The 25829-nt window shown below is 38.7% G+C and overlaps 1 protein-coding gene and 1 pseudogene across 5 annotated transcripts in view; both read left to right on the forward strand.

The window, feature by feature from the left end:
- Positions 1–2560: 2560 nt before the first annotated feature.
- Positions 2561–25829, forward strand: part of LOC129557139 (ankyrin repeat domain-containing protein 26) — a 67707-nt gene continuing 44438 nt past the window's right edge. For 3 of the 5 annotated variants that reach the window (XM_088844177.1, XM_088844178.1, XM_088844181.1), the window contains exons 1-12: positions 2564–3011; positions 5537–5651; positions 5814–5987; positions 9906–10012; positions 12335–12402; positions 15400–15433; positions 16564–16633; positions 20081–20141; positions 20230–20433; positions 22435–22560; positions 22862–22923; positions 24090–24183. In XM_088844177.1, the coding sequence (XP_088700303.1) occupies positions 2782–3011; positions 5537–5651; positions 5814–5987; positions 9906–10012; positions 12335–12402; positions 15400–15433; positions 16564–16633; positions 20081–20141; positions 20230–20433; positions 22435–22560; positions 22862–22923; positions 24090–24183 (1345 nt within the window). In that variant the 5' untranslated portion in view covers positions 2564–2781. Of the gene's footprint in view, positions 3012–5536; positions 5652–5813; positions 5988–9905; positions 10013–12334; positions 12403–15399; positions 15434–16563; positions 16634–20080; positions 20142–20229; positions 20434–22434; positions 22561–22861; positions 22924–24089; positions 24184–25829 lie in introns of all 5 variants that reach the window. The other 2 variants (XM_088844180.1, XM_088844179.1) reach the window with 2 other exon arrangements.
- LOC129557130 (small ribosomal subunit protein uS8 pseudogene) lies at positions 14852–15364 on the forward strand (annotated as a pseudogene).

Here is a 25829-nt window from a genome sequence, read left to right on the forward strand (position 1 = left end):
CTTGGTCCATACAAAAACACTAGAGAAACCAAATCTTGACAACCTACCTGAAGTCCTGGTGTGTAGTTCTAATCTCCCTTCAGCTTTGTAGTGGCTTTGACCCTTGTTCCAGGCTGCTTCAGGTGCCAAGAGTCTTTTTCCGATATCACTATAGTTTTTACTGGTCTCATAGGTCACCCTGGAGAATACTGTGGAGGCAGAAGACAAAAGATAATTTTTTGGTTGGGCTATTGTAGGAAGCAAATGCTTGGTGATCAAGAATTGATACCAGTCACACACACCAAAACCATTTGTAGCTAAGCTGGATAGCCCTGAGAAATATTTTTTTGTTTTCATTTTTGTTCATTGCTCTTTCATCAGTGAAAACGCTGTCCTGGAACCAGACATCACTTCAGCAGGGACCCAGCCTCTCTTCAGAGTTCTTTGGTGCATTCCAGCAGCAATTTCTGTTGAAGGTCTGGACACTTGGCTTCTGAGTCACTAATCCTCAAAATTTGTTGCCAATTCATTCAGTCTACAAAGAACAAAATGGCATTAAATGGCCTCTGAAAAATACGTAAATTAATTTGTCTTGCTGTAAAATAAGGCATACATTCAGATTTTGCTGGTGCATCTTGTGCAATGGAGGTTATCTTTTCTTTTTGAATTTGGTTAATCAAAAGTCTTAAAGTTGTTAACTTCAAATCATTAACAAATGGAACAGGAACTTGGTGAGTTTGGGGTTAGCCTGTTTTCTATTAACTTTTGAGCCTGCTTCTGCTTCACTCACAATACTAGGTTTAGTCCAATTGTAACTACTGGATCAATAACTACATTAAAAGGAGTTTCTGTATATACTCACCTGTTTATGCCAGTATGAATTCAACCTGTTTTGCTTTATTCCTAAGAAATGGAATAAAGATGGAAAGACACAAGTTGCAGACAGATGGAAGCAAGGGAAAACATTTAAAGTTTGGGAAATGTTAAAGAGGATGGAACAAGTGTAGAGCATAAGATGCTTCCTAAAAATGGAGTTGATAATATTCTGCAAGGCCATTATGATGATTACATTTAGGAGTGGGAAATAGATTTGGGTAAATAAAGCAAATGAACAAAGAGACTATTAAGAGGAAACAAAAAAGATGTCCCTAGAGTCAGACACAGCTGAGCACACACACACATTAGTTAGCAAATTACTGAAAAATCTGGCTAATAGAATTTTAATGAAATTTAGCTATATTAAATGTTTTTTTAATTTGTAGCAGTGGCCTTACACTTCAGTTTAAAAAAGCCTAGCTTGTTTGCATTTGCTTGATTTTTTACAATCTGCATATTATCAGTATTACATCTTTCTGGTGAAATCTATACCAACAGTTTGTGCCTTCCTTAAGTACCACCAGAAGCTCAACTCTTTCTTCCAATGACAAGATTATAATTTAAAAAGTTCTTCATTCTGGTGGTCAAAAGAATACCCAGATATCAAAACAGTAATCATTCATAAATTATAATGAAAAATCATGTACCGTCACATTAAAAAATTTTAAAAGCCTAGATATAAATACATCAAGAAGGGTATAGGATTTACATTAAAAAAGCTTCCAAAGGTTAATGAAGGACAAAAAATAGGACAGAGACAGAACACCTACCTGGATACACTGATACAAGCGATTGTCAAGTTAAAATTACTTCTCTTAACCTAATAAAAATTTCACTGAGAATTCTCTTTAACTGGCATGGTGATTAAAGTCATCTCAAATAATGTAGAAACAAACATTGCCAAGGGAATGCTGGAAAGGAAAAATAAGGGGAGGAACTTTGGACCTATAAAGGATATTAAAATATATTTTATATACTACCTATGCTAGAAGCAGCAGACCATTCAGTGGAACAGAATGGAAAACCCAGAAACAGAACATCAGAGTTAAAAGTAGTATTTTAAACTAGATGAGAAAAGATGGATTATTTCGGACACGTGAATAATCATTTTTTTTTAGAAAGCTCTCAAATGTTACACTATGCTCCAAAATAAATTTTGGGTTGATTGAATATTTGATTGGGGAAAATAAAAGCAAAGAATTAAAATGAAGAAAATGTGTAGATGGAGGCTGGGCTACGGGAGGATCAGAGGGATGCGGAAACACGGTTTCATTTCATCTGGAGAACCTGAGTTGGTTTCCCCTAAATTTGCACTTGTTATCACAATTTCTGGAAACATGAAAAGTTTTCTGTAGTTACACTCGCTAAATTTCGCTGGTCCAAGAGGGATGTGGAAAGGAATAAGCTGAGGGGTAAGTAGATTTAGACTTTGCTTTTTTTTTTTTTTAGAAGAGCCCAAAAAAGCTCTTGGGGCACAGGCTTTTGGCATCCTGAAGCTCCTCGCCGCTTCAGCCCCACACTCTTGCAGCAAAAGACCCCTTTCCCACCTGCTCTATCTTTTGTTAAGTATCCGGAAACGCTTAGCCAACTGGCACAGTTGATTGAAATGTGCCTAGCACCGCCCACAGTCAATCTCAGACTTGAGCCGCGGGGCCTAGCACATGCGCACTGAGCAGTATGGCCCGACAGGTCTCTGTGCCTGCATGCAGGAACTCCGGCTTCCGAGGAGGCGCGCAGGCGCACTGTGTTTAGCGGTGTCGCTTAGCTACGACTCTTCTGGGCTGAAAGATTGGAAACCGCGGAGCTTCCCAACCGGGATATTGTGGGGGAACTGCTTAGGCTTATCTGTAGCTCTAGTATTGGGTTTCGGGGACAGTTAAGAGCCGAGGGGGAGGTGAGGTGTGTTTGAAGCCCCTGGGCTCTGTGATGAAGAAGATTTTTGGCTTCGGGAGTAAGAAGGGCGAGTCGCCCTTAGGCTCCTCCATCAGCCCGGGGAGAGACGGTGGTCATAGAATCAACTTCCAGCCGGGGTATCGCATCCGAGACAAGGACCTCGGAAAGATCCACAAAGCTGCCATTGTAGGGAACGTAGCCAAAGTGCAGCAGATTCTGTTGCTGGGGAAGAATGGCCTGAACGACAGGGACAAGATGAACAGGTAAGCGGGGTGGAAGGGCCTGGCAGAGGTCCCTCCTGTGAGTTTCCTTTTCAAGGCTGGCGGACACCTTCCTGGGATCCAGCGCCCTGCAGACTTTATAGGCAGCAAAAGCCTTAGCTCTTTTCGGACCCACTTATAATTTCCCTTATAGAGCACTTTACTGATAAGTTTTGAAGTCATTTACCTGAATGTCGGTAATCAGAGTAATGAAATGAAACGTATTTTTTTCCCCTTCTTGATCTTCCTTGTTATTATGCATGGGTTAGCATGATGTACTCATGAGTAAGAGCTCTTAAATTATATAGCTTTCAAGAAACCTGGAATCTCCTGGCTCTCACATTTTTTCTCATGTGATTTCTGAAAATACTTCTTTATGGATCGCCTATTGTGGATCATGACAGTGGACAGATTTCTGATGTTGTTAGCATCTTATTTTTAATGTACACATTTTTATACCGTAAGGTTATATATTATAGAAAACTGCATAGTGAACAAAATAATTCCCATGCCAGATCTACTTCTGGATTAAAAATTCTTCAGATACAAGTCAATTTCTGTTTTATATCAGTTTATGCCTAGGTATATATTTTCTTTTCTGAAGGACCTTAGAAGCTTTGAAGTAGGAAGCTGGCTGTGTCCTTGAGTAGGAAGACATTTTCTTAGGATGTATGGTCTTTCAATATTTAAACCAAATCAACATATGTGATTTTAAAGATTTTGGGTTACATATGCTGTCTTTAATTGTTGTGATGAAATTAAAAGTTTTGTATAGTAGATGAAGATTTGCCCTTCTAGATGTCAGAATGTGCTATAAGTGCCCCCAAAGTGTTCATTTACTAACAACTGAAAAGATAGATAAATGAATGGAACAGAATATAAACTACCCAAACACCTAAATATATGCAAGAATTTAGAACTTGATACTGGTGACATTTTCTATTAGAAAAGATAAATTATGTGTAGATGGTGGAGAAATAACCTGGAAACTATTTAGAGAAAAGTAACTAGATATTTATCTCACAAAAAAGCTTCAGATGGAGTATGGATCAAAAATTTTAAACACTCACAGAGAGAAAAGTACCAGAAGAAAACATAAATTCCTGTTTATACATTTTTTGTGTGTGTGCAGACAGAGACCTTCTTTTTCTATTTCTACTGGTTCTTAATTTTTTTTTTTAATTGGAGAATAATTGCTTTACAATGTTGTGTTGCTTTCTGCTAAACAACGTCGTAAATCAGTTGGTAAGTATACATATATTCTCTTAGTCTTGAGCCTCCCACCCACCCCAAAGACCTTTCTAAGAATGATTTCAAAAGCAAGAATTCTGGAGTTTCCTGAGTTTTGGCACCAAAAAAAAAAAAAAAAAGGAAAAAAATTCTGGAGGTTGATTTAACAAAAAACTTAAAGCTCTCTGTAGATCAAGCTGTCTGTAGGGAAGTCGGAATAGCAGACAGGGCTTGTCTTTCTGGCACTAATAGGAATGTGGCACAGATAAAAATAATTTCTCACTTTCAACTTTTTTTAGAATTCTTTTGAGACTGGTATCCTCTGACAATTTTCAGACTTTTCAGAAGTCAGGGAAATCTTGTGAATTCCCTGGCAGTCCAGTGGTTAAGACTCACTACTGTGGGCCTGGGATTGGATCCCTGGTGGGGGAATTAAAATCATGCAAGCTATAAGGATATATTGTACAACATAGGGAATATAGCTGTATCTCATAATAACTTTAAATGGAGTATAACCTTTAAAAGCTGTGAATCACTATGTTGTGTACCTATAAAATATAATAATATACAATATAAGGCATCTATACTTCAATTAAAAAAGCAACCTTAGAAGAAAAGACCTTACAGTGATTAGATGAACAGAAAAATTAGAAATAAGCAAACAAAAATGCTACCAATTATAGCTGTAAAGACTTGAATTATAAATTTCATCCCAATGTCAGAGACGTTAAAATGTAAGAAAATGAGGATATTAGAATCAGCGAAATACAGTGTTGTCTCTAATATTCAAAACATATTTGCAAAGGATGTGTAATAACCTTTGACTTCATTGAGATGTTGTCCTTGTAAGATAATAGTAATAAGTATGATAATAGTACCTAGCAATCACTGAGCTGTGATCTGTGTGAGGAGTGGTTCTAAACCCTTTCCTTGGATCTCATGTAAGCATCATGGTGTCCTGCGAGATAACTGCTACTCTCCCTCCATTATATTAGTGAGGAGATTGAGGCTCAGACAGGGTGAGCGACAGCCAACGAGTGACAGCGAAGGTCGAGTTCAAACCCCGGTTGAGCTGAATCTCAAGGCCATGCTCGTTCTATTCAAGTAGACTGTTCCTTCATTACTGTGGTAAGAAGAGCTGACACTGATATATACTGTTCTTTCTCCAGAAGGAAACAAAACATCAGTTTTAGAGGGACAGGAACAGCATGCTATTGAGTGTTGTCAATCACAGGAACAGTTGTTTGTTTTGAAACAGTCACACTACAGTTTCCTGAAGACTCCTCTTGCTCTCGTAGGACGGCGCTCCACTTGGCCTGTGCCTGTGGCCATTCAGCGGTGGTCACTCTCCTCCTGGAGAGAAAATGCCTGCTTAACCTCTGTGACGGTGAAAACAAGACCGCGCTGATGAAGGTATGGGGCAGCCAACCATGTCCACAAGAGGTGGATATGATTTAATTACTGAGACTAAAAGTGAATTTATCTCATTTAGGTATAGCAAACCGGTGAAGCTTGTGGACTGTTTACTTTGAATTCCGAGAATTTACACTCTCTTTCTTGGCACAACACTGACAGGCCGTAGAATGCCAAGAAGAGGAGTGTGCGACTCTTCTGCTGGAGCATGGTGCCGACCCGAATGTCGTGGATGTCAGTGGGAACACCGCTCTCCACTACGCCGTCTTTAGCCAGAATGTGTCACTCGCAGCAAAACTGCTTTCCTACGACGCCAATATAGAAGCCAGGAACAAGGTATATCTCAACTAGCTTTATTACAAAATATTTGCAAAGCATTTTTTTAAACCAGAAGTGTTTTATTTCTAACTATGTAAATAGGTAAACTGAATAGTGTCCATCAAGCCCTGTTACCATGGAAACAACTCCAAAGCCAATGCAGGGGGTGGGGAAAAATATCAAAGCCCACAGAGAGGGCAAAGTTCTGTCTCCCAGCCACCCATCTACCCCAGAAGGAAGATTTCCCATCAGAATGTACCCGGGAGTGGATGGTAGGCTCAGAGCCCACAAACGATGAAGGCCTCGGGGGAGTGAAGTGATGTGAGGAGTGGCTGCTTCCAGGGGCTCAGGGAATGGGTGCCCCTGGGGGTGGGTTGGAGGAGGAAGGAGACCCAGTGCCCATGAGGGGGAGCCAGATGAGTGCAAGTGGTCCTGGGAGGCAGCAGGCCTGGAGCCCTAAGCCCTCCAGGACCCCGGTTCTGAGATCCGGCCAAGAGGGTCAGGTCATGTTTGACTCCCAGCAAGGGCGTTCACTTGTGCTGGTGACCAGTTGGTTCGCGATGTCCCCTTTGGGTCACCCATGCTCAACCCTGGGGAGCTGCTACGTGGTGTTGCAGCTGTGTGTGCGGAGCTGCCCCTCCTGCTCTTTCTCCAGGACACACGTGACATCCTGCAGCTGCAGCCCTGCCAGGAACTCCCTCTGCTCTCACAGGTGGGCTCAGTTTTCTGTGTTTGGAAGCTGTAGCCTTCCCTGAGTGAAAAAATATTTTGAAAGAACTTAATTGTCTAAGATTTCACTTTATACATATTTCTAAAGAGCTATTAGAAAGTAAAGCAATCATTCATGTGTTTATGGCAGATATTTGTGATAACACTGCACTTGTTAAAGGTAAAACTTTCCAAATACTTTACCCCCCACTGAAATTTGTTTTGATTGGCATAAAAACACAGTAAAGCACAATTTGCCTTAGAAATAGACTTTGTCTTAAAACTCAAACATAATATAAACATTTTACAACATATGGACATCTCGCTGCTTTTAACAAATTCCTGTTTTATAAAAAAAGATTTATATAAAAATGATTTCTCTCTTATTGCCCAAGGCTTAAGAAAGTAAAGGAAAAGGGTAAAGGAGAGAGCAGGTGAAAAATGTAGCTCAAGTTGGAATTTTGGCTGTTGGGAAGTGCCAAAAAGAGTTTGTTTTTTTTTTTCTTTTTTTAATATTTATTTATTTGGCTGTGCTGAGTCTTAGTTTCACCATACAGGATGTGGTTTCCTGACCAGGGATTGAACCCAGGCCCCTACACTGGCAGCCTGGAGACGCAGCCACTGGACCACCACAGAAGTCCTGAAATTTTTGTTTTTGTCTATATTTTTCCTTCGGTTTATACATTTTGGTAAGGTGCTTTTCAGTTTTCAGGGATAATAGTTGTTATTTTGAGAAAGAGAGTGAGTGGATGGTATAGTAGCCTATATATCAATTTGAGGAAGAATTTGAGGAAATCAGACTGGCAGTGAACAGGTGGCGATTAAGTGGGAAATAAGAGAGAAGAAGAAATAATTAACTGACATCTTATCCTATTCTGGCAGAAACAGCCACTTAGATAAGAGTCTAGACTCTGCTGTCCAGGCTAGAAGGTCTTGATGGAAAGTAAGTGGTTTATAAATAATGAGATCAAGTTGCCTTTTGAATTTACTAGTCCCTGTTCTACCAATGTTTACCCAGGAAAATTTTATGCTGTTTTGATGACTTCTACCTCTTAGACTTTTCTTTTTTATTCAAATCCTCAAGTAAGAGAAGGAACTGGCCATGTGGGTAAGAGATGAGACTGGATTGGTTGTTGCACTAATTCTTGGCTAGATTGTGCTGGTGAAAACCACAATCACTTGGGAAACCTTATAAAAAAAATTTACAAACCTAGGCTTTTCCCTGAAGATTTTGATGGAATAAATTGAGGAAGGCCTGGATGTGTATATTTAGAACTGTTTCCTTGAGATTCTAATACAATCTGTGGTGAAGAGCTATGGACTGAGTAAGTGTAATTTCTAAATGCACCTTTCTCAAAAATAAGTAGTCTGTAGAAGAGTTGGAGTTTGATCAATGCTAGCTACTTCCATCAGCTCCTTCCTTTGCAACAGCATTAACCTGACTTTTTCTCTGCCTGTGTGATTAAGAAGTTAAAAGGAATATTATTGGCAATATCTGTTGGCTTGAATGATAACTCCTTTTCCTTCCAACCACTAAGTATTCAGTTGCACTCAGTCTTTAGAGATTTCCTCATGGTGAAGTCACTTCATCTGTAGAGTCTGACCCTTTCAGGATTTTGCACCTTCTCTTATCATCCAGGTCATTAGGTCAGCAGATGTTTGTTATCAACAGGGTTTTCCTGACTGCAGTAATAGTAACTCATGAGCCTTCTTTTGGTGTCAGCTGCTGAACAGAATCTTACAGTGTGTCTGTTAGATTCGCTGAGCCCTGGCATAAGCAAAATGAGAGCTTAAAACATCAAAACCCATGAAGTTAGTAACAGTATAGATGGGAATTGTTTTGATGATTTAGTTTCAGCAGTCTTAGGAACTCAATATCCATTTGATTAACAATTTAGAGGAATTCTAGAGATAGATTGTAGTTTCAACAGGCAGTGGAAACATTCTTGAAGTGGAATTATGATTTTTTAAAAAATTATGTTTAATTGAATTATGAGCCTTAATAGCAATTTTTATTACATGTTGGGCCTACTTTTTGTGAAACACATGATATGAAGAAGGGACGGTTTCACATACAAATACTTGCTTTATTCCCACCTGTTTGGGAACAGCAAACGTCAAACCACAAGTGGGCCATTGACCAAGCATGGCCCTTGGATATGTTTACCTCCACAAATTGAGACAACATTTAAAATAAAGGAGACTCATGCAGAGGTCTGCATTTCAGGCATCTCAAAGAACCAAATCTGGTCCCCTTGAGCCCATTCTACTGTTTGATCAGCATGCAGAGGCTGCCTCTTCTGTATGGAGCATGTGTTCTCGGGTTTGCTGGCCTTACCTGACTTTTTCACTTTCTTAGGTCACCAACTTTCCCTCCATAATCATTTGAGTTTCCAATTCTTGTTTTGTAGTTTGATAATTATTTCAAGATTTAAGAGACACTCTAATTAATCTGTAATTGATTTCATATTTTAAAAGAATTTCTTAAGAATGAGATTGAATTTTTCAAAGTAGAAATTATTAGTTGGTATTTTGGAAAAAAAAAACAACAACTCTTTTTCTTTGCATGTTCATATAGAGAATAATATTCCCATTGAAATGTCTGTAAACCTTATTCATCATCATCCTTGGACTGGTTATACATGCTACAGATAATAATACATATTTCTGCCTCAGCATTGTTCCTAAAATATGCAGTTGGTTTAGTAGCTAATTGATTCTCTCTGGAGGAGTGTTGAGAGTAGTAACAGGGTGAGTGAATACTATGATATCCCTGATGAATAGTGTGACAGGAGCAAAGGTCCTGCAACCAGTAAATATTGGACGTGAGCTTTAGAGAATGACTCTGTGGTTCGTCTTTTGAGGAGGCAGAGGAGGAGCATTTTATTTATCATTTTTTAAAAAGACATATTTGACTGCACCAGGTCTTAACTGTGGCACATGGGATCTTTAGTTGAGGCATGTGGGATCTAGTTCCCTGACCAGGGATGGAACCTGGACCCCCTGCGTTAGGAGCTGGAGTCTTAGCCACTGGACCACCAGGGAAGGCCCAGAGGAGGAGCATCTTCGAGAGAAAGAAGGCGCACAGGGGGATAAGGAAGAGCGGGCTCCCTTTTATTTGCTTTCTGAATTACATGTTTAAGTTCAGTGAATCTATTGCATGATTTTAAGTTCAGCTTTGAAATAAATTAACTGTGTACATTAGAAATGGTTTTCCCTGTTTTACAGGATGACCTCACACCACTGTCACTTGCTATAAGTGAGAGGAAACAGCAAATGGTGGAGTTTTTAGCACAGAAAGAAGCAAATATACATGCGGTTGATAAGATGAAAAGGTACAGTTGTTCTTTTTCTTTTTAAAAACCTTTGTGCTGTTCTAAGGTGGTGACATCAAGATTAAATTAATAAAAGGGTTAATTTGTAATCAACACATCATCAGGAAGGTAGAAAATCAATTATTCTGACTGGGAATCATGAACAACAATATATAGCAGGAATAGATAGCAGGATTCATATTCATATAATATTGACTGATGTCATATGCATCCGGTTCCCTTTTTTTTCATTCATCTTGTAGTCGCTGAGGGATTTCATATTAGTTTTATTAGCCTTATAAAATATATATTCTGCTTTTTTAATTTATCTTATGACACAATATTGAATTTCTTAATTCTTTTATAATAATTCTTTAATCTCTGTATATATTTTTCCTTAAAATTGCATACTGAACATAAAAGACTTGATTTTGTCTTTTGGATGACTCTTTGCTTTAAATTACTTTCTTAGAAGATTGCTGATGTCATTAGTGACAACTTCTTCGTTCTCATACGTGTGCTTGTAGCTCAGCCACTGTTGCAAAGCACCAGCATCCAGTTCTGGCAGCTGGGCCTCCTAGCCTCCCGCCAGACTCAGAAGCCTTATGTGGAGCTCACGTGTAAGCCTAGATCTAAACCTCGATCTTCACAATGAGGTGTCCATTGAGGCTGTTATTTATCTTTTCTGCTAGCAGATACCAGTGCGGACCATTTTAGGCTGTCAGGGAGGTTCAAGTGCTCCTGCAGGGATTGAGCAGACTTCCCTTTCTCCTTGTTTTCTAGACCTGAACCTCAAGGTGGCTTTCTGTCCTGGGTGGGGCACCTTTTCTTAGGTCATAGGTTCCCTATCATCCTTCCCAGAGTAGTAGGTGCCAGCTTGCCTGAGAGTCCATAACGATGATTGGCCCCTCATGAGATCTGTTTCCTATAGTAATGAAAATCTTTCAGAGGATTTATATGTGCTTCAACCTTAAATGTTTTCAGTGAAGTGAAAGTGAATGTTGCTTAGTTGTGTCTGGCTCTTTGTGATGCCATGGACTATATAGTCCATGGAATTCTCAAGGCCAGAATACTGGAGTGGGCAGCCTTTCCCTTCTCCAGGGGATCTTCCCAACCCAGGGATTGAACCCAGGTTTCCTGCATTGCATTGGGATTCTTTACCAACTGAGCCACAAGGGAAGCCCTTGTTTTCAGAGTCTGCCTCATAAGGAACTTATTCACCAGAAATCCCTAAGTCTCAAGTAAGTTAGTTGGAATTAAGCAAGGTAAGCCCTGTCCAGGACTTGCCAGTATCCATTCTAAGGGTAGGGTTATGTCTTCCAGGTGAAATGAAGATGAGCATGGAGATTAGACATCATTCTCAGAAAGATCTGCTGGTTTAGAGTTTGAGTAGGTAGAGAAGGAAGAGTAGTGGTCCAGGCCAGGTCTTGATTTTGATTAGTTTCTGCTCTTGGTGTAATTAGCTGCAATAATTGGGGTCAGTTTGGTGGCTCAGAGGTTAAAGCGTCTGCCTGCAATGCGGGAGACCTGGGTTCGATCCCTGGGTCTGGAAGATCCCCTGGAGAAGGAAATGGCAACCCACTCCAGTATTCTTGCCTGGAGAATCCCACAGACAGAGGAGCCTGATGGGCTACAGTCCATGGGGTCGCCAAGAGTCAGACACGACTGAGTGACCTCACTTTCACTTTCACTGTGTTATCTAATGTAGTGAATTTGTATTTTAGAAATAAATTTAGGTTCAAATTATATAAGAGCTGAGATTCCCTAACTTACAAACCACAAAGAGCAGCTCATCACCATAATTAACAGTTTTCCTGCAACATTTGAATGTTAAAGGTATGAAAAAACACACATTAGATTTCATTTGGAATTCCAAAGTAGTTCCAGCAATAAAGTTCTAGACCAAATTATTCCATTCCTTGACTGTTTCTGCAAGCATTTTGGGGATATATTATCTCATTAACTCCTCTTAATCACTTTGTGAAATAAGGCAGTAAGATCCCAGTTGTGTAGAGGAAGACTTTGAATTGAGAAGTAACTTCTCCAGAACGAAGAGCAGCTGATTACAGAGCTAGGATTTCCGAGTTCAAGAGAGTGTTCATTTGCCAAGTCAACTCTAGTTATTTTACTGAGCTACACTGCCCTTAGTTCACAAGGACTTCATTTTCCTTTTCGTTCTCCTTTAATTACATGCTAAATAAAAGTCTGTATAGCTTAGAAACTTGGAATGTATGGGACAATTGAAATTTTGATATTATATGTGATATTTTCTGAAATAGTCTAAGACTTTGGTAGTTGTTTTTCATATTGGTGTTAAAATATTACCACATTTTTAATACATAGCATTCGCCAACTAATTTCTGAATATAAAGAAGAGAGACCTAAAACTCCTCCTGAAAACAGCAACCCAGGTAAGTCATCTGACAGTGAATTACTCTTGGTGATTCTACCATAGGTAAAATAGGAATGAGCAACTTTTAATGATAAAAGAACAATGAAAAAGCATATGTAATTTGCATGTGTATTTTATTTTTAAAATTAATTTCTTAATAGTCTAGTATTCCAAATTGTTTAAGAAGTTAATTATAGGGTAACTTAAAATCAGAGACTCTATTATCTTAAAACAAATCCATGTATTTAATCATGGCCCCTAAAATCCTGTATTAGATCTTCTTGTAGATAGAAAAAACTTTTTAAGTTAGTATGATGTATATTTTCTGTATAATCATATTATAGCAAATTAGACTTCTTATAAAAGTGGAACTTTAATTTTTGCAAATGGTTTGCAGTTAGTGAATGAATAATTAGTGGTTCCTATGTAGTGATTAATTTCACTAAAAAAGTTACCATTGTTACAACTGGGAACCTCAACAATACCTTCCTGGTCGGATATCAAATGATAAACAATAAGAACTGCAAAGCTGAGCCAGTGTGCAGCATACCAGGAACAGATTTTTTTTGAAAGGTACCTACCAGTAGTACAGGAGACAGAAAAGCAATGCCTGGTTGAGAACCAGTTATTTTGCATATTGTTGTACCAACAGGGTCTCTATTACCAACTTCATTCCTTACAGATCCAAGAAAAATGAAATAGATTGACTTCATTAGAGCCAGATGTTTTCTTCGTGTGTTGGATAATTGTCATGACAATATAGTTTTTTTAGAACAATATATTCTCTTGCCATTAGTTAAAATATAATTGTATAAAATATTCACATAGATCAAATTGGGACTCTGCAGACTCTAATAAAAGCACAAAGACACGTCACATTAATAAAATCACCACCATGGCCCCTCGATGTGGCATCTAGCACATTGCACAAGCTGTCTGAGGACACTTTTAACTTAGTAGACTTCTATCTAATCAAAGAGGGCTTCCCAGGTGTCTGAGTAATAAAGAATCTGCTGCCAATGCTGGAGATGTGGGGTTGATCCCTGGGTCGGGAAGATTCCCTGGAGAAGGAAAGGGCAACCCACTCCAGTATTCTTGCATGGAAAATCCTGTGGACAGAAGAGCCTTGTGGGCTATAGTCCATGGGGTCGCAAAGAGTTGGACATGACTCAGTGATTTAACAACAACAACATCCATCAACCAACTTGTAGGTTGGTTTTACACGTTAGATAAGACACAGAGATGACATAGAGTCTTGATCTTCAATATGCTCAGAATAGAATAGAGTTGTCTCTGGTTCATTTCTGTATTTTTATAAACAAAATTTTCAAAGAAAACATTCTTATTTATTTGTTCATTTGTTCACCAAAGAAATCATTGTATGTCTTTTAATGTACTAAACATTATTCTGATGTCACAGAGTGCAAACATTTAAAAATCGAGCCCTCCAGGCTCGAGCTGGCAGGACTCCTTTCTCCATGGAGTCACTGCATGTGAGTCATCCCTCCAGCATCAGATCATGACGACACATGTGAAATGTTGTCCAGCAGCACCGGAGTCCATCACTCCCTCCCTCCTCCCATCCCTCCCCTTGTTCATCAGCTTCGGATCTGATGATGTATGCCTTCCAACCTGAAAAAGCATGATTTCTGTCAACATTTGCCATATAACGGGGAAGATTGATGTAATGATGTCCCTCAGTGGAGCACAGCACTGTTTGTACCATCCTGCTCTGCGTGGTCCAGATACTCTTGAGCAATGGAAGGACATAGTCTCAGGAGAAACTTTAAAAATATATTAGTGTGTATATATATATATGTATTTAAAACTTTAAAAAAAAGTTCAGCTTCTGTGTGACCTACTGCATGCTCACCAATACAAGTCTAGTCCCCATCCTCACCCCCCAGTTGACCCCCCTTTACCCATTTGCCCTCCCCTACCTCCCTTTCAAGAGATTATTCTTTCTAAATCTGGAATCACTACAGCTTTCATACTTCTCTTGCATTTGGAAATAGGGCCAGGAAGACTTTGTTTCCTGTTTTATCACGCTCTGAAGTTCAGCGCCTGTAAACCAGGCTTTCCAGTGACAGGGCGTTTCCATCCTGAACTGAAGAGCCAGAGATCTTGTGTCAGGTCCCAGCAAGACACCTGCATTCTCTGTTCAGTATTCCAGGTGATGGGAGTCCAGAAACACTGTGCTGTTCATGTGTGCCATTGTCAGCTTACAGTGCTGATTCTGTTAATGGTGTAGTATAATTTTCTGTCAGTCTCCTAGAGTTTGGTTAGGATTATGGTCATTGTAAACAGCAGTTCTTTCTTCTTGTTTTGTTTTGCATTTGATGACTGTAAAGGAGAGGCGTGGTTCTTAGGCATTAATGGCCTGTGAGTGTAGTATAACCACTGTTCCCTCTAGTGTGATCTCCAGGTGTGGTCCGGAAGGAATACTTTTAAACAGAGAGTCAGCTCTTTCTGCCATCTTTCTGTGCCGCCAGAATGGTGCGCATGAATGTCCTGGCTGATGCTCTCAAGAGTATCAACAATGCCGAAAAGAGAGGCAAACGCCCAGTCCTTATTAGGCTGTGCTCCAGAGTCATCATCAGGTTTCTAACAGTGATGATGTAGCATGGTTACATTGGTGAATTTGAAATCATTGATGATCACAGGGCTGGGAAAATTGTTGTGAACCTCACAGGCAGGCTATATAAGTGTGGAGTGATCATCCCCAGATTTGATGTGCAACTGAAAGATCTAGAAAAATGGCAGAATAACCTGCTCCCATCCCGTCAGTTTGGTTTCATTGTACTGACAACCTCAGCTGGCGTCATGGACCATGAAGAAGCAAGACGAAAACACACAGGAGGGAAAATCCTTGGATTCTTTTTCTAGGGATGTAATACATACAAATAAAATGCCTCAGAGTGTGTGGGGGGAATAAACAGAGCATCAGTCTTGAGGTTTAATAGTCTGTATTTTTCTTTTGCTGATTTAAAGTGTGTCTTACTTTTTTCTTTAATAGAGGATGAGAGTTCTGAAGAAGACTCTTTAAGCAGGTAGGATATTATGGATGTTGTAAAATTATATGTTTAAGTAAGGGAACACAGGGAAGAGAAACTAATGTTTGTTGAGCGTTCTACTCTAGGTTAGACACTGCATTATGTGCTTAACATTTGTGACCTCATAGAGTCATCACAGCAGCTTTGTAAAGTAGCTGTGTCCTACTTTTACTTAATTAGTCAACTGTGGTTCGGGGAGGTTGATGAATTGACCCGTGATTCCATGGTTAAAATGAGTTGACCTGTGATTTGACCGTTGGCCTGCTTGGCTCCCATGTCCATTCTCCTGTCCCTCAGCAGAGATTGAGAAGTACTGTGTAGCATATAAGTTAAACATATAAATTAGTTCTTCGACTTCTATACATTTTAAGTTTCAGACATTGCCAAGAACTCCTATACTGTCCCAGAGTAAAGGGGAGGGGTGGGGCCATCTCAGTAAGTGTTTTCCCTGCTGAAGGACCAAGACTGCCATTTTTGACGGATGCCGTTTATTTTGTCTTTGAACCAGGGACAGAGAGTGGAGAAGGAACAGCATACCCTTCCACTTTGTTTTAAGTCATCAGGTTTATTCCAGTTTGGGCAAACAAGAGTTATGTCAATCCACCAATTCAATTTTCAGTTCAGTTATTAGGTCTTTTGATGAAAACAAATTATTTTCAGGCTCTGCCAGTATATTGGCTGTCACTGTATGTCATGGAAACTAAGAATGCGTCTTAACTAGATATTTCAATAGTTGGGAGAAATGGAAGCAGAAATAGGTAATTAAAAACCTTTTAGAGACTTCCCTGGGATTGCAGTGGTTAAGATGGTTAATAAGACTTCTCCTTCCAGTGTAGGCAGTGTGGGTTCGATCCCCGTTCCGGAAGCTAAGATCCCACATGCCTCGGGGTCAGAAAGCCAAAACATAAAATAGAAGCAACATTGGAATAAATTCAAGAAAGACTTTAAAAGTGGTCCACATCAAAAAATCTGTTTTTTTTTTTTTAAAAGCTTTTTTAAAACAGAGACCAAGTTTTAATTATGTCAAGAAACTTCATTTAATATACAGATAGCCAAACTTTCACTTGATTTTTTTGTTTAAAGAAGTGAACTCACTCATTTTTGTTGTATATGTTTTTGCTCTAAAGGTTTTCCAACAAACCTGGTGTTGATTCATGGCCTACATCAGATGATGAAGACTTAGATTTGGAAACCAAGGTAAAGTGCTCTTTTCTGTGATTAGTTTTCCTGTTCTGAATTTAGTGTCATATAGCATTTACTCTTGCAATGGCACCCCACTCCAGTACTCTTGCCAGGAAAATCCCATGGCTGGAGGAGCCTGGTGGGCTGCAGTCCATGGGGTCGCTAAGAGTCGGAGACAACTGAGCGACTTCACTTTCACTTTTCACTTTCATGCATTGGAGAAGGAAATGGCCACCCACTCCAGTGTTCTTACCTGGAGAGTCCCACGGATGGGGGAGCCTGGTGGGCTGCCATCTATGGGGTCGCACAGAGTCGGACACGAATGAAGCGACTTAGCAGCAGCAGCAGCATTTACTCTTAATATTCAGCAGTGGTGTCCCTCTCACTGTTTTACGTTTGTAATGGAAAGTTGGTGAGAGCAAACCATTTTATAAAAATATGACTAGTTGAGTTTTTTTTCTTTTTACTTTAGTAAATATTGAAAAGTGAAAGTGAAGTCTCTCAGTCGTGTCCGACTCTTTGCGACCCCATGGACTGTAGCCTACGAGGCTCCTCTGTCTGTGGGGTTTTCCAGGCAAGAGTACTGGAGTGGGTTGCCATTTCCTTGTCCAGGAGATCTTCCCAACTCAGGGATTGAACCCGGGTCTCCTGCATTGTAGGCAGATGCTTTACTGTCTGAGCCACCAGGGAAGTCTCAAATACTGAATGTAGAGTGAAGAAAAAAAATGGGTTGGAAAATACATAGTGATAGGAAATCGTATTGGGAAAAGCTTTCTTATAATGGAGGAAATACAAAATTTGGTCAAGGGTAAGCCGAAGAATTGATGCTTTTGAACTGTGATGCTGGAGAAGACTCGAGAGTCCCTTGGACTGCAAGGAGCTCCAACCAGTCCACTTTAAAGGAGATCAGTCCTGGGTGTTCATTGGAAGGACTGATGCTAAAGCTGAAACTCCATGGGCACCTCATGCGAAGAGTTGACTCACTGGAAAAGACTCTGATGCTGGGAGGGATTGGGGGCAGGAGGAGAAGGGGACGACAGAGAATGAGATGGCTGGATGGCATCACTGACTTGATGGACATGAGTTTGAGTGAACTCCGGGAGTTGGTGATGGACAGGGAGGCCTGGCGTGCTGTGATTCATGGGGTCGCAAAGAGTCGGAGACGACTGAGCGACTGAACTGGACTGGACTGGACTGGAAGGATTCTTACGGTGAATTTTAAAACATACTGACTTGACTTATAATACTCATAATGAAATCTTTAGTGGATCAGTTACTTACTGTAATAATCATGGAATCTTCCTGGAGCTTTTCAGTTCCAAAACTATAGTTTATATCATCTAGTTTTTTTTCTACTCTTAGACACTATTTTGGTTTCTTAGAAGTGTTAGGAGGGTGCTTTTTTTTCTTTCTTTCTCTGTTTCTGTCTTTGGCTCTGCATTAAAACTAAAGTAATAGTTGTAATTATGGAAATTTAGAAATTAAAAATCTATTTCTCAAAATCCATATTATAAAGGGATTCCACTGTGTTTTCTAAAGCATTCCATTAAGAAGATATTCCCAACTGTTCATCTCTTTGAAGAACACATGTTTTGCCCAAAATAATAAACAGCTGTAGAAGCACAGGCTTTTAATAACCGTAAAATAAAACTTACAACTTCAGATTTTTTTTGTATTGTAGTAAAAAAAAGAAAAAGTCTACTGAAAGTCCTTGTGTCATATTCTAAAATTTCAGATTTCAGACATTTTGTATTATTGTTATTTAAATATTCATCTTATAGCCCCTGTATCAGTATAAACTAGTGGAGTTCAGGAAACAATTGTGCATCTCCTGGAGCATGTAACATATATCTCAAATGTAAGAACCATTTTAATAGTTTCTGAATGTGAATAAATGAAGAGACAAATGGAATCCTATATAATGTTACAGCTAATATACATAATATAGCAGTTAAATCTGTTTGAATTCTAAAAATATGACTTAAATTTAGATTCTCTTTTTAATATTTAGGATGTAGAAGTTCAGTTAAGTTATGTTGAGGAAGGAGGTCCTGCACAACAAGAAAATAAATAAGAAATACGTGATAAAAATGTTACTGTATATTTTTCAGTGTTGCCCAACTGGGAGCTGAGAATTTTAGATTATTATTTATTGACCTTCTTTTTAGCTCCATCTTGTATTCCATTAAATTTTTATTTCAAACAGTGTATTCTCCTTAGCATTCTGACTACCAGTCCTTGTTCCCATGTTAGGAATATTTCTTTATCAATTCCTCTCTCTCTAGTAATACTTGACAGCATTCAGGTAGTGATAGATGACCATGTGTGGCTAATTGAATGACTTTTTTTATAATGGCAAAATTAAACTCTTAATTACAGTATTATTTATAAACAGTTTTAAAGTAATATAAATCACTATTATTGATATACAATGAACAAAAGCCTCTGTTTTAAATATATCTTTTATATTCAATTTATGTTGATATTTTCATAAAACTTTTTAACAGTGTAGATATATAATTAATGTATTAATAAAAACATATAAAGCACAGGCTTTGTTCATAGTGTATCCTTAACAATACAGATATATTACTGATTTATTGTATATAATTTCTAAATATATATGTTTTTCCACATACCTCATTATACTTATGCTTTTCTTTTTTTTTCTCTTAAGTTTGTACTTCACTAGGCATATCTCACTTTTTCCTTTCTTTTTCTTCCCCTACCTTTTGTCGTTTTTAGTATTTACTCTTAACCTAGTTTTTCCTTGCAGAACACATTTCTTCCGGGTCTGTTCTTTGAGTCCATCTCTCTCTGCCTCTGTTGTGAACATGTTTGCTTATGGCTTTCTGTTTAGAGTGTTTGTGGCTTTCATTCATGATCGTTGCCCTATGGGTTTAACCTTGTTTTTTTCCCTCTTTCTTAGAATGAGCTTAATTTAAAAAATCATTTGTCTTTAGCTCTTTGACAAACAGAATAGAAATAACTTTTCCTGTTTGCAGTTCTAAGCCATCTAAATAAGGTTCTGCTAAAAACTAAACTTTCATATTTCCCTTCCCAAATGATAATTCATGCATATAGAAATCATGCAAGCAAATTTCAAAATATAGCAACTAATTTAAATAGCTTAGTTTTTCAGACATAGTACTCTTTAAAGTATTGGGGATAAATTTTTATTCTAGAACATTTTGGTAGAGAAAGTAATCTAGTGGGTGTCATAGTATTTTTATTGCAGTCAATTAGGGGTAAGGAGAGGAACATCTGGGGCTTCCTGTGTCATCTGTCATAATTCTTACCCCATGAGAAGGTCAGTCAGTGGCAGAACTTGATTTGAATCCACATTTGAATGACTCCAGAGCCTGTGCTCTTTGTGTTAGATCATAGAGAAATGGGGGAGGTTATAATTCTTTTATTAAATTTGACTCTAATTATTCTTAAAGTTCTTATTTTCTTCTCTAGAATGTCCTGAAACCAAACTTAACAAAGCTAATGAATGCTTCTCAGCAATCCAAGAGAAACAGTAAGTTGTCTAAGACCGTCCTTCTGGTTTTATTCACTGATTTGAAATTACAGATGTTCTCATGTACTCTCCCTTGTTTTCACTGTAGTAGAAGCAAAATGTAGCATTGTGAGACCAGAGAGTACAACCTTCTCTGAGGACAATAATTCTGATAGTGAAATTGAAGATGTGGTTGAAACCATTCCCGAACCATCACCTGGAATCCAGGGCTTCTCTCATCCTGCCTTCCCATCTCCTGAGCCTCTTCCACAATCTCTCAAGTCTTTAGCAAGCCTTGGTCTCACAAAGGCAAGTTGTTTTGTTTGTAACTCTTTTTTCCCTGTACTTTTCCACATGCCATTCACATGTCATGTCCCCTTATATGACAAAAAGGATCCTACCACAGAAATGGAAGCCTTCAAAGTCACGATACAAAATGGTGTGATAATATGAGCAATATATGTGTATGATTCAGATTTATAAATGTTGGCATACTAAGTATTCCATTATGAAAGAAAAAAATTTCAAAGAAATTAGGAAGAACAGCTAGATGAATATGAAGGTGGGTAGGGGGATGAAGGGGAAGAATTCATTTAAAAAGGACACGATGAATATGAAATGGAATGAGGGTCAGGATGAGACAGATTATTATACAGACACAACAGAAATAGTGGGGGTATGTCAGACGAGGAACTCTATATTATAAATATGAGAAGACTTATTTCAAATTCAACTTAAGAGGAGACAGTGAGGTCGTGAAAAAACAATGCTCATATTCTTTTGAATGACATATAGCTGATTTTTATGAAGAACTGAAAGAAAATTTGTTCCTTACCTTTTTTGGTGGTTGTTCTTGAGATTGGTGGTTCTTGTTTTTTTATAATTGCAGTATAATCAATTTACAATATTGTGTTAGTTTCAGGTGTACAGTGAAGTGACTTGGTTATACTTATATATGTATATATGTCTTCCCTGGTGGCTCAGTTGGTAAAGAGTCTGCCTGCAATACAGGAGACCTGGGTTCAGTCCCTGGGTTGGGAAGATCCCCTGGAGAAGGAAATGACAACCCACTCTAGTATTCTTGCCTGCAGAATTCCATGGACAGAGGAGCCTGGTAGATTACAGTCCATGGGGTCACAAAGAGTCGGACATGACTGAGGGATTAACACACACACATATATGTATGTATCTATATTGAATATAGTTCCCTCTGGAAGTTCATTTCAATTTGAAGTGATTTGTCTTTTTAAAAAAATTCTCACTTTGAAAGTAATGAAGCGATGTCTTCTATTTAATATAGCAAAACAATTAGTTCATAGACAATTCAAGGTGAGTTCTGTTTTAGGCCTTAGCAGATTTATTATGATTTAAGAATTTTTGGCCTTTCTGTTTCTTGTGGTTTCTAACTTACTGTTTGATAAATACTTAATGTACTTAACTAATTAATCTTACTGTTTGGTATAATCTTGGTGGGTGTTTTAGATCTTTTTGAAAATAAAGAGGAAATAAACAAGCATTTTATCTAGTCTTTTTGCTAAAGTTATAATTTATAATTATATAAATGAGAAACTTTGGATGATGTGCAGTGTTTAGTTTGCTTACTGTCCACTCTGGAGCATTGCTTGTAGGTTTTTTTTTCACAATGCTGTCCTGTAAAATAATGTCATGTTTGCTCCTCCCTGATGCAGTGTAGTCTTTCCCCTTTCATTTGGAAAAAAGCATGGCACCAAATAAAATATATTTGTGATGGTGTAACTCTTTACTTGTGTAGTAGATTCCCATCACGTGAAGGAAAAATATGACACTTGCTTTTTGCCATTTGATCCTGGTCCTGCCATTTGGTCTCTCTGTAGGGTTCCCAGTAACTGTGCTCTAGTTTTACACTTGACTTGATAACACTGTTTCACACCTCGTCCTTTCCTTGGGCTGCCCTTTCCAGAATCCCCCTCACATCCCGGCTCTGTACTCTGTCTTCTGAGACACAGCCCTTTGTCACAGCGGGCCTTGAGCTTCACAGGTTCACCTGCCTCCTCTCTCCTTTGTGCCCTTCCTGTGCTCTGTCCATTTCAGCTGCAGAGCTGCTGAAGGATACTTTTCTGCCTTCTTGTTTGTTTTCACGTGTCTCTGCCTTGCCTAGAACACAGAACAGAATCGCTCTTTTCTTTACATTTCTAACTTCTCCGAGGACAGTGGCTGTGATTTCTTAGACAACAGTGAATGTTTGTCATCTTACTGATTGACTAAATGACCAAATAAATGAATATGTTTTCTGAAGTTGGGTTTTTGTTTTATTTTGCCTTGTTTTTATAGGAAGGAGCCACAAAGCCAGAGATTATAGACAAAGAAAGTGATACAGATATTATTAAAAGGGCTCCACAAGAGCAAATAAATCATGACCATTTGAGTTCTGTTGATGGAATACACAAAAATAATAGAAGTGGTAAGTTAGTGAATGTCTGTGGATTTTCTTCTATGCTTAAAAGCTCAAATAAAAACCTGTAAAGTGTATAGATGCAAATATGGCATCTGTTTCTTTTTAAGTGTATTTCTTTTGCTCTCTTTCTTCAGAAGTGTCCCAAGTACTACCAACTTTTTCTTCCTGAAAATGCTTCAACCCTCTGAAATTCTTTGCCACTAGTTCATTTTATTGAACTATTTGTGGATAGAGATAGACTTATATATGTATTAAAATTCATAGTAGTAAACGTTCTCATTAATGTATCTGTGAATCCGTTTTACAGATATGATGTCAGCCTTAGGATTGGGAGAAGAGGAAGATATAGAATCACCTTGGGATTCTGAGGTACTGTCTTCTTATTATTTTGAAATGTAAGCACAGAGTGATGTAAAAACATAAAAGTGGGAGATGCTGTGACTCTCTCACCTTTGCATTTGCCCATCAAAATTTTTAATCTGATTTTAATCTTTATTTTTAATTATTGATTTTTAATCAATAAAATAATTCTGTGCTAAATACTACCACATAGTACACTTTAGCTAATTTTCAAGGTTTACCTAATGTAATCAGTGTAGTATGGAAATCAAGGCTTCTAAGTCATAAGGAATCTGTTTGTGTTCTGAAGTTACATTTATCTAAAAACTGAACCATTGTTCCAGGTGAGTCTATGATCAAATGTTCCTTTCTTTCTTTCTTCTTCCTCTCTTCCTTTCTTCCTTCAATTTTTATTGGAGTACAGTTGATTTATAATACTGTGTTAAACTCAGGTGTGCAGCAGAGTGAATCAATTATATATATGTCACCTCTTTTGTAGATTCTTTTCCTCTACGGGCCATTACAGAATATTGAGTAGAGCTCCCTGTGCTATACAGGAGGTCCTTATTAGTTATCTATTTTATACACTGTAGTATGGAGTGTGTGTGTCATCCCCAGTCTCCCGGGCAAATGTATGTTTCTTTGGTACCTGTGCATGTGTAAAACTGCTAGAGAGGGCCAGAGAGAAATGGGCTGAACTGTGGTTTTTTACCACATCAACATTGAAAAGATGGTGCTTGAAACTTGAAAGTATTATTATGTTTGGATTGTCAAGTTAATCTGCAAGGAACATTTCAAGAGAAGCAAAAACATAGGGAATAGTTAGAAATATGTGGTATTATAATAACAGCGGTTAGCTTTGCTTTGTGATGTTTCAGTAAGTACAAACCATTTTGGATAGTTTAACTAGCACACACAGAGTACCTTTGTGGCAGCCCTACTTGAAGTAACCTAAAGTAACGATGCTCTGTTTGAAGGTGGCAGCTATGGGAGGAGATAAGAAGGGCCTGATCTCTTAGATGCAGGTGGCTACAGCACCGTGTTTGAAGTCAGCATCCTGAATCTGTCGCTTAGCAGCTGTGGGATCTTAGCAAACCTGTCTTAACCTGGTTAAATGTAGGCAGTTTTTAAAAGTAGTATATTTTCTTCAAAAGGAATTAGGAAATCTTCATGCAACTCAATATTAATTTTAACAGAGTATCTCTGAGAGCCTTCCACAGAAGTATGTGGATCTTTTATCTGGAGCTGCTGGTCAAAGAGGGAAAAATACGTTAAATGGACAAGTAGAAGGTAAGAACTATATTTTATAGAAAAGTCATCTGACAGAATGTTGATTTAAAATGGAAATGCTGATATATTCTAATAGGCAAAGAAAATCACCTGTCAGATGTGTAGTGAGGTAAAAGACGAGAAAAGGAGGGAAATAGCGTATCTTATCAGGTGTCAGCCACAGATTAAATTGAGAATCCAGTTTAAGGAGCTAAATTATTTAGCTCCTAGACTTCCTTGGCAGTCCAGTGGTTAGGACTCTATGCGGTTAAGAGTCTCCAATGCAGGGGGTGCTGATTCGATCCCTACTCAGGGAACTAAGATTCCATTTGACACATGGGCAAAAAAAAAAAAAAATTCTCTTTCAAGATACTCTATGACCTAAGGAAGGTTGAGAAACAAGAGGGAAGAGGGAATGAAGGATTAGAGAGGCAGAGGGTACAGGGAGGAAATGAAGGAAAGGAAGCACAGGTCTATGGGGAAGGTGGCCATAAGTAAGATAGGTCTTTAGATAAAGGGAGAGTATTTGACATGGATGATGCATTTGAAGTGAGCTTCCAGTACCAAAACGTGTCAGAGAAGAACAGCAGAGTTCTCCCCTCTTCCTGTTTTCCTCATTGTTAGGAAGGCACTCAGGACTGCGGTCCCTGGGCGTGCAGAGTGGTGTGTCATCCTCTGGGGGAGCGTGGGTATAGGTGCTCAGCTGTAATGTGTGCAAATTGGTGTCATACAAAATGCTGCTGCTTTATAGGATGGTGTCACATGGGACAAAACAAGAGAGCTGGAAAGAAGGCGAGAGCAGGGGACATGATAGGGAGATCAAGGAACCCACAGCCTGATAGAGACTCCACAGGAAAGTTTCCAACGTGTAATGCAGTTTCACTTTGGGGGGAAGTGTTAGAGTGAGGAAGTTGAGGCTAAGATTTCAGGAGAATAAATTAAGTTGAAGTAATGTAGAAGCAGACTCAGTATAGACCAGAGTTTCTCAAGTTTTGACTAGTATCCTGGGGACCTTGTGTGAAGTGCACATACTGAGCAGGAAGTCTGAGAATCTGTGTTTCTAACAAGCTCTCTGAGTAGCAAGGGTGTAGCCTTGCATTTAGAGAAATCTGTAAGAAGAGCTTTGGAGAGTGCGGGACAGAACAGGATCAAGAAAAAGCATTATTTTGTGTTTCTTTCTGAGCGTGTCTTTAGCCAGAGGGAAGCAAAGAGTCGCAGTAGAAATTACAGGTGTAAGATACCATTGCTAAGCAAAGAGGGAGAAAGAAGTGCTGGGGATGATCCATAGAAAGGATGTAAAGGGGGAAGAATAAAGACCACAGATCCAGAGATTACCCTTTGGAGAAGAGAGATTCTAGTGAAAGAAGGAAGGGAGGAAAGTAAGTCCTTAGGGAGGTGAGTTTGGAGTTGATGAGGACACTTGAAGGAACTCCTTCTCGATGGCTTCAGTGTATTTTCACTGAAAAGAGATAAGATCACTGTTGCTCCAGAGAATACTGGAAGTGGGAGGGGGTGCTAGAAGTGGAGGAAACTCCAGCCACTCCAAATACCTATCAGGCATCAGAGATATGTGTTGTATCGGTATTTGTTATTTGAATTAGATTAATGTGAATTTGGGGGCATTGACTTTTTTTGAAAGTTGTTTCACAGAAATCCTTTGAAGCAGT

Source organism: Moschus berezovskii, chromosome 15 (assembly GCF_049115385.1).
Source record: "Moschus berezovskii isolate FMDL1 chromosome 15, NW_MosBer_1.0, whole genome shotgun sequence".
NCBI classification, from domain to species: Eukaryota; Metazoa; Chordata; class Mammalia; order Artiodactyla; family Moschidae; genus Moschus; species Moschus berezovskii.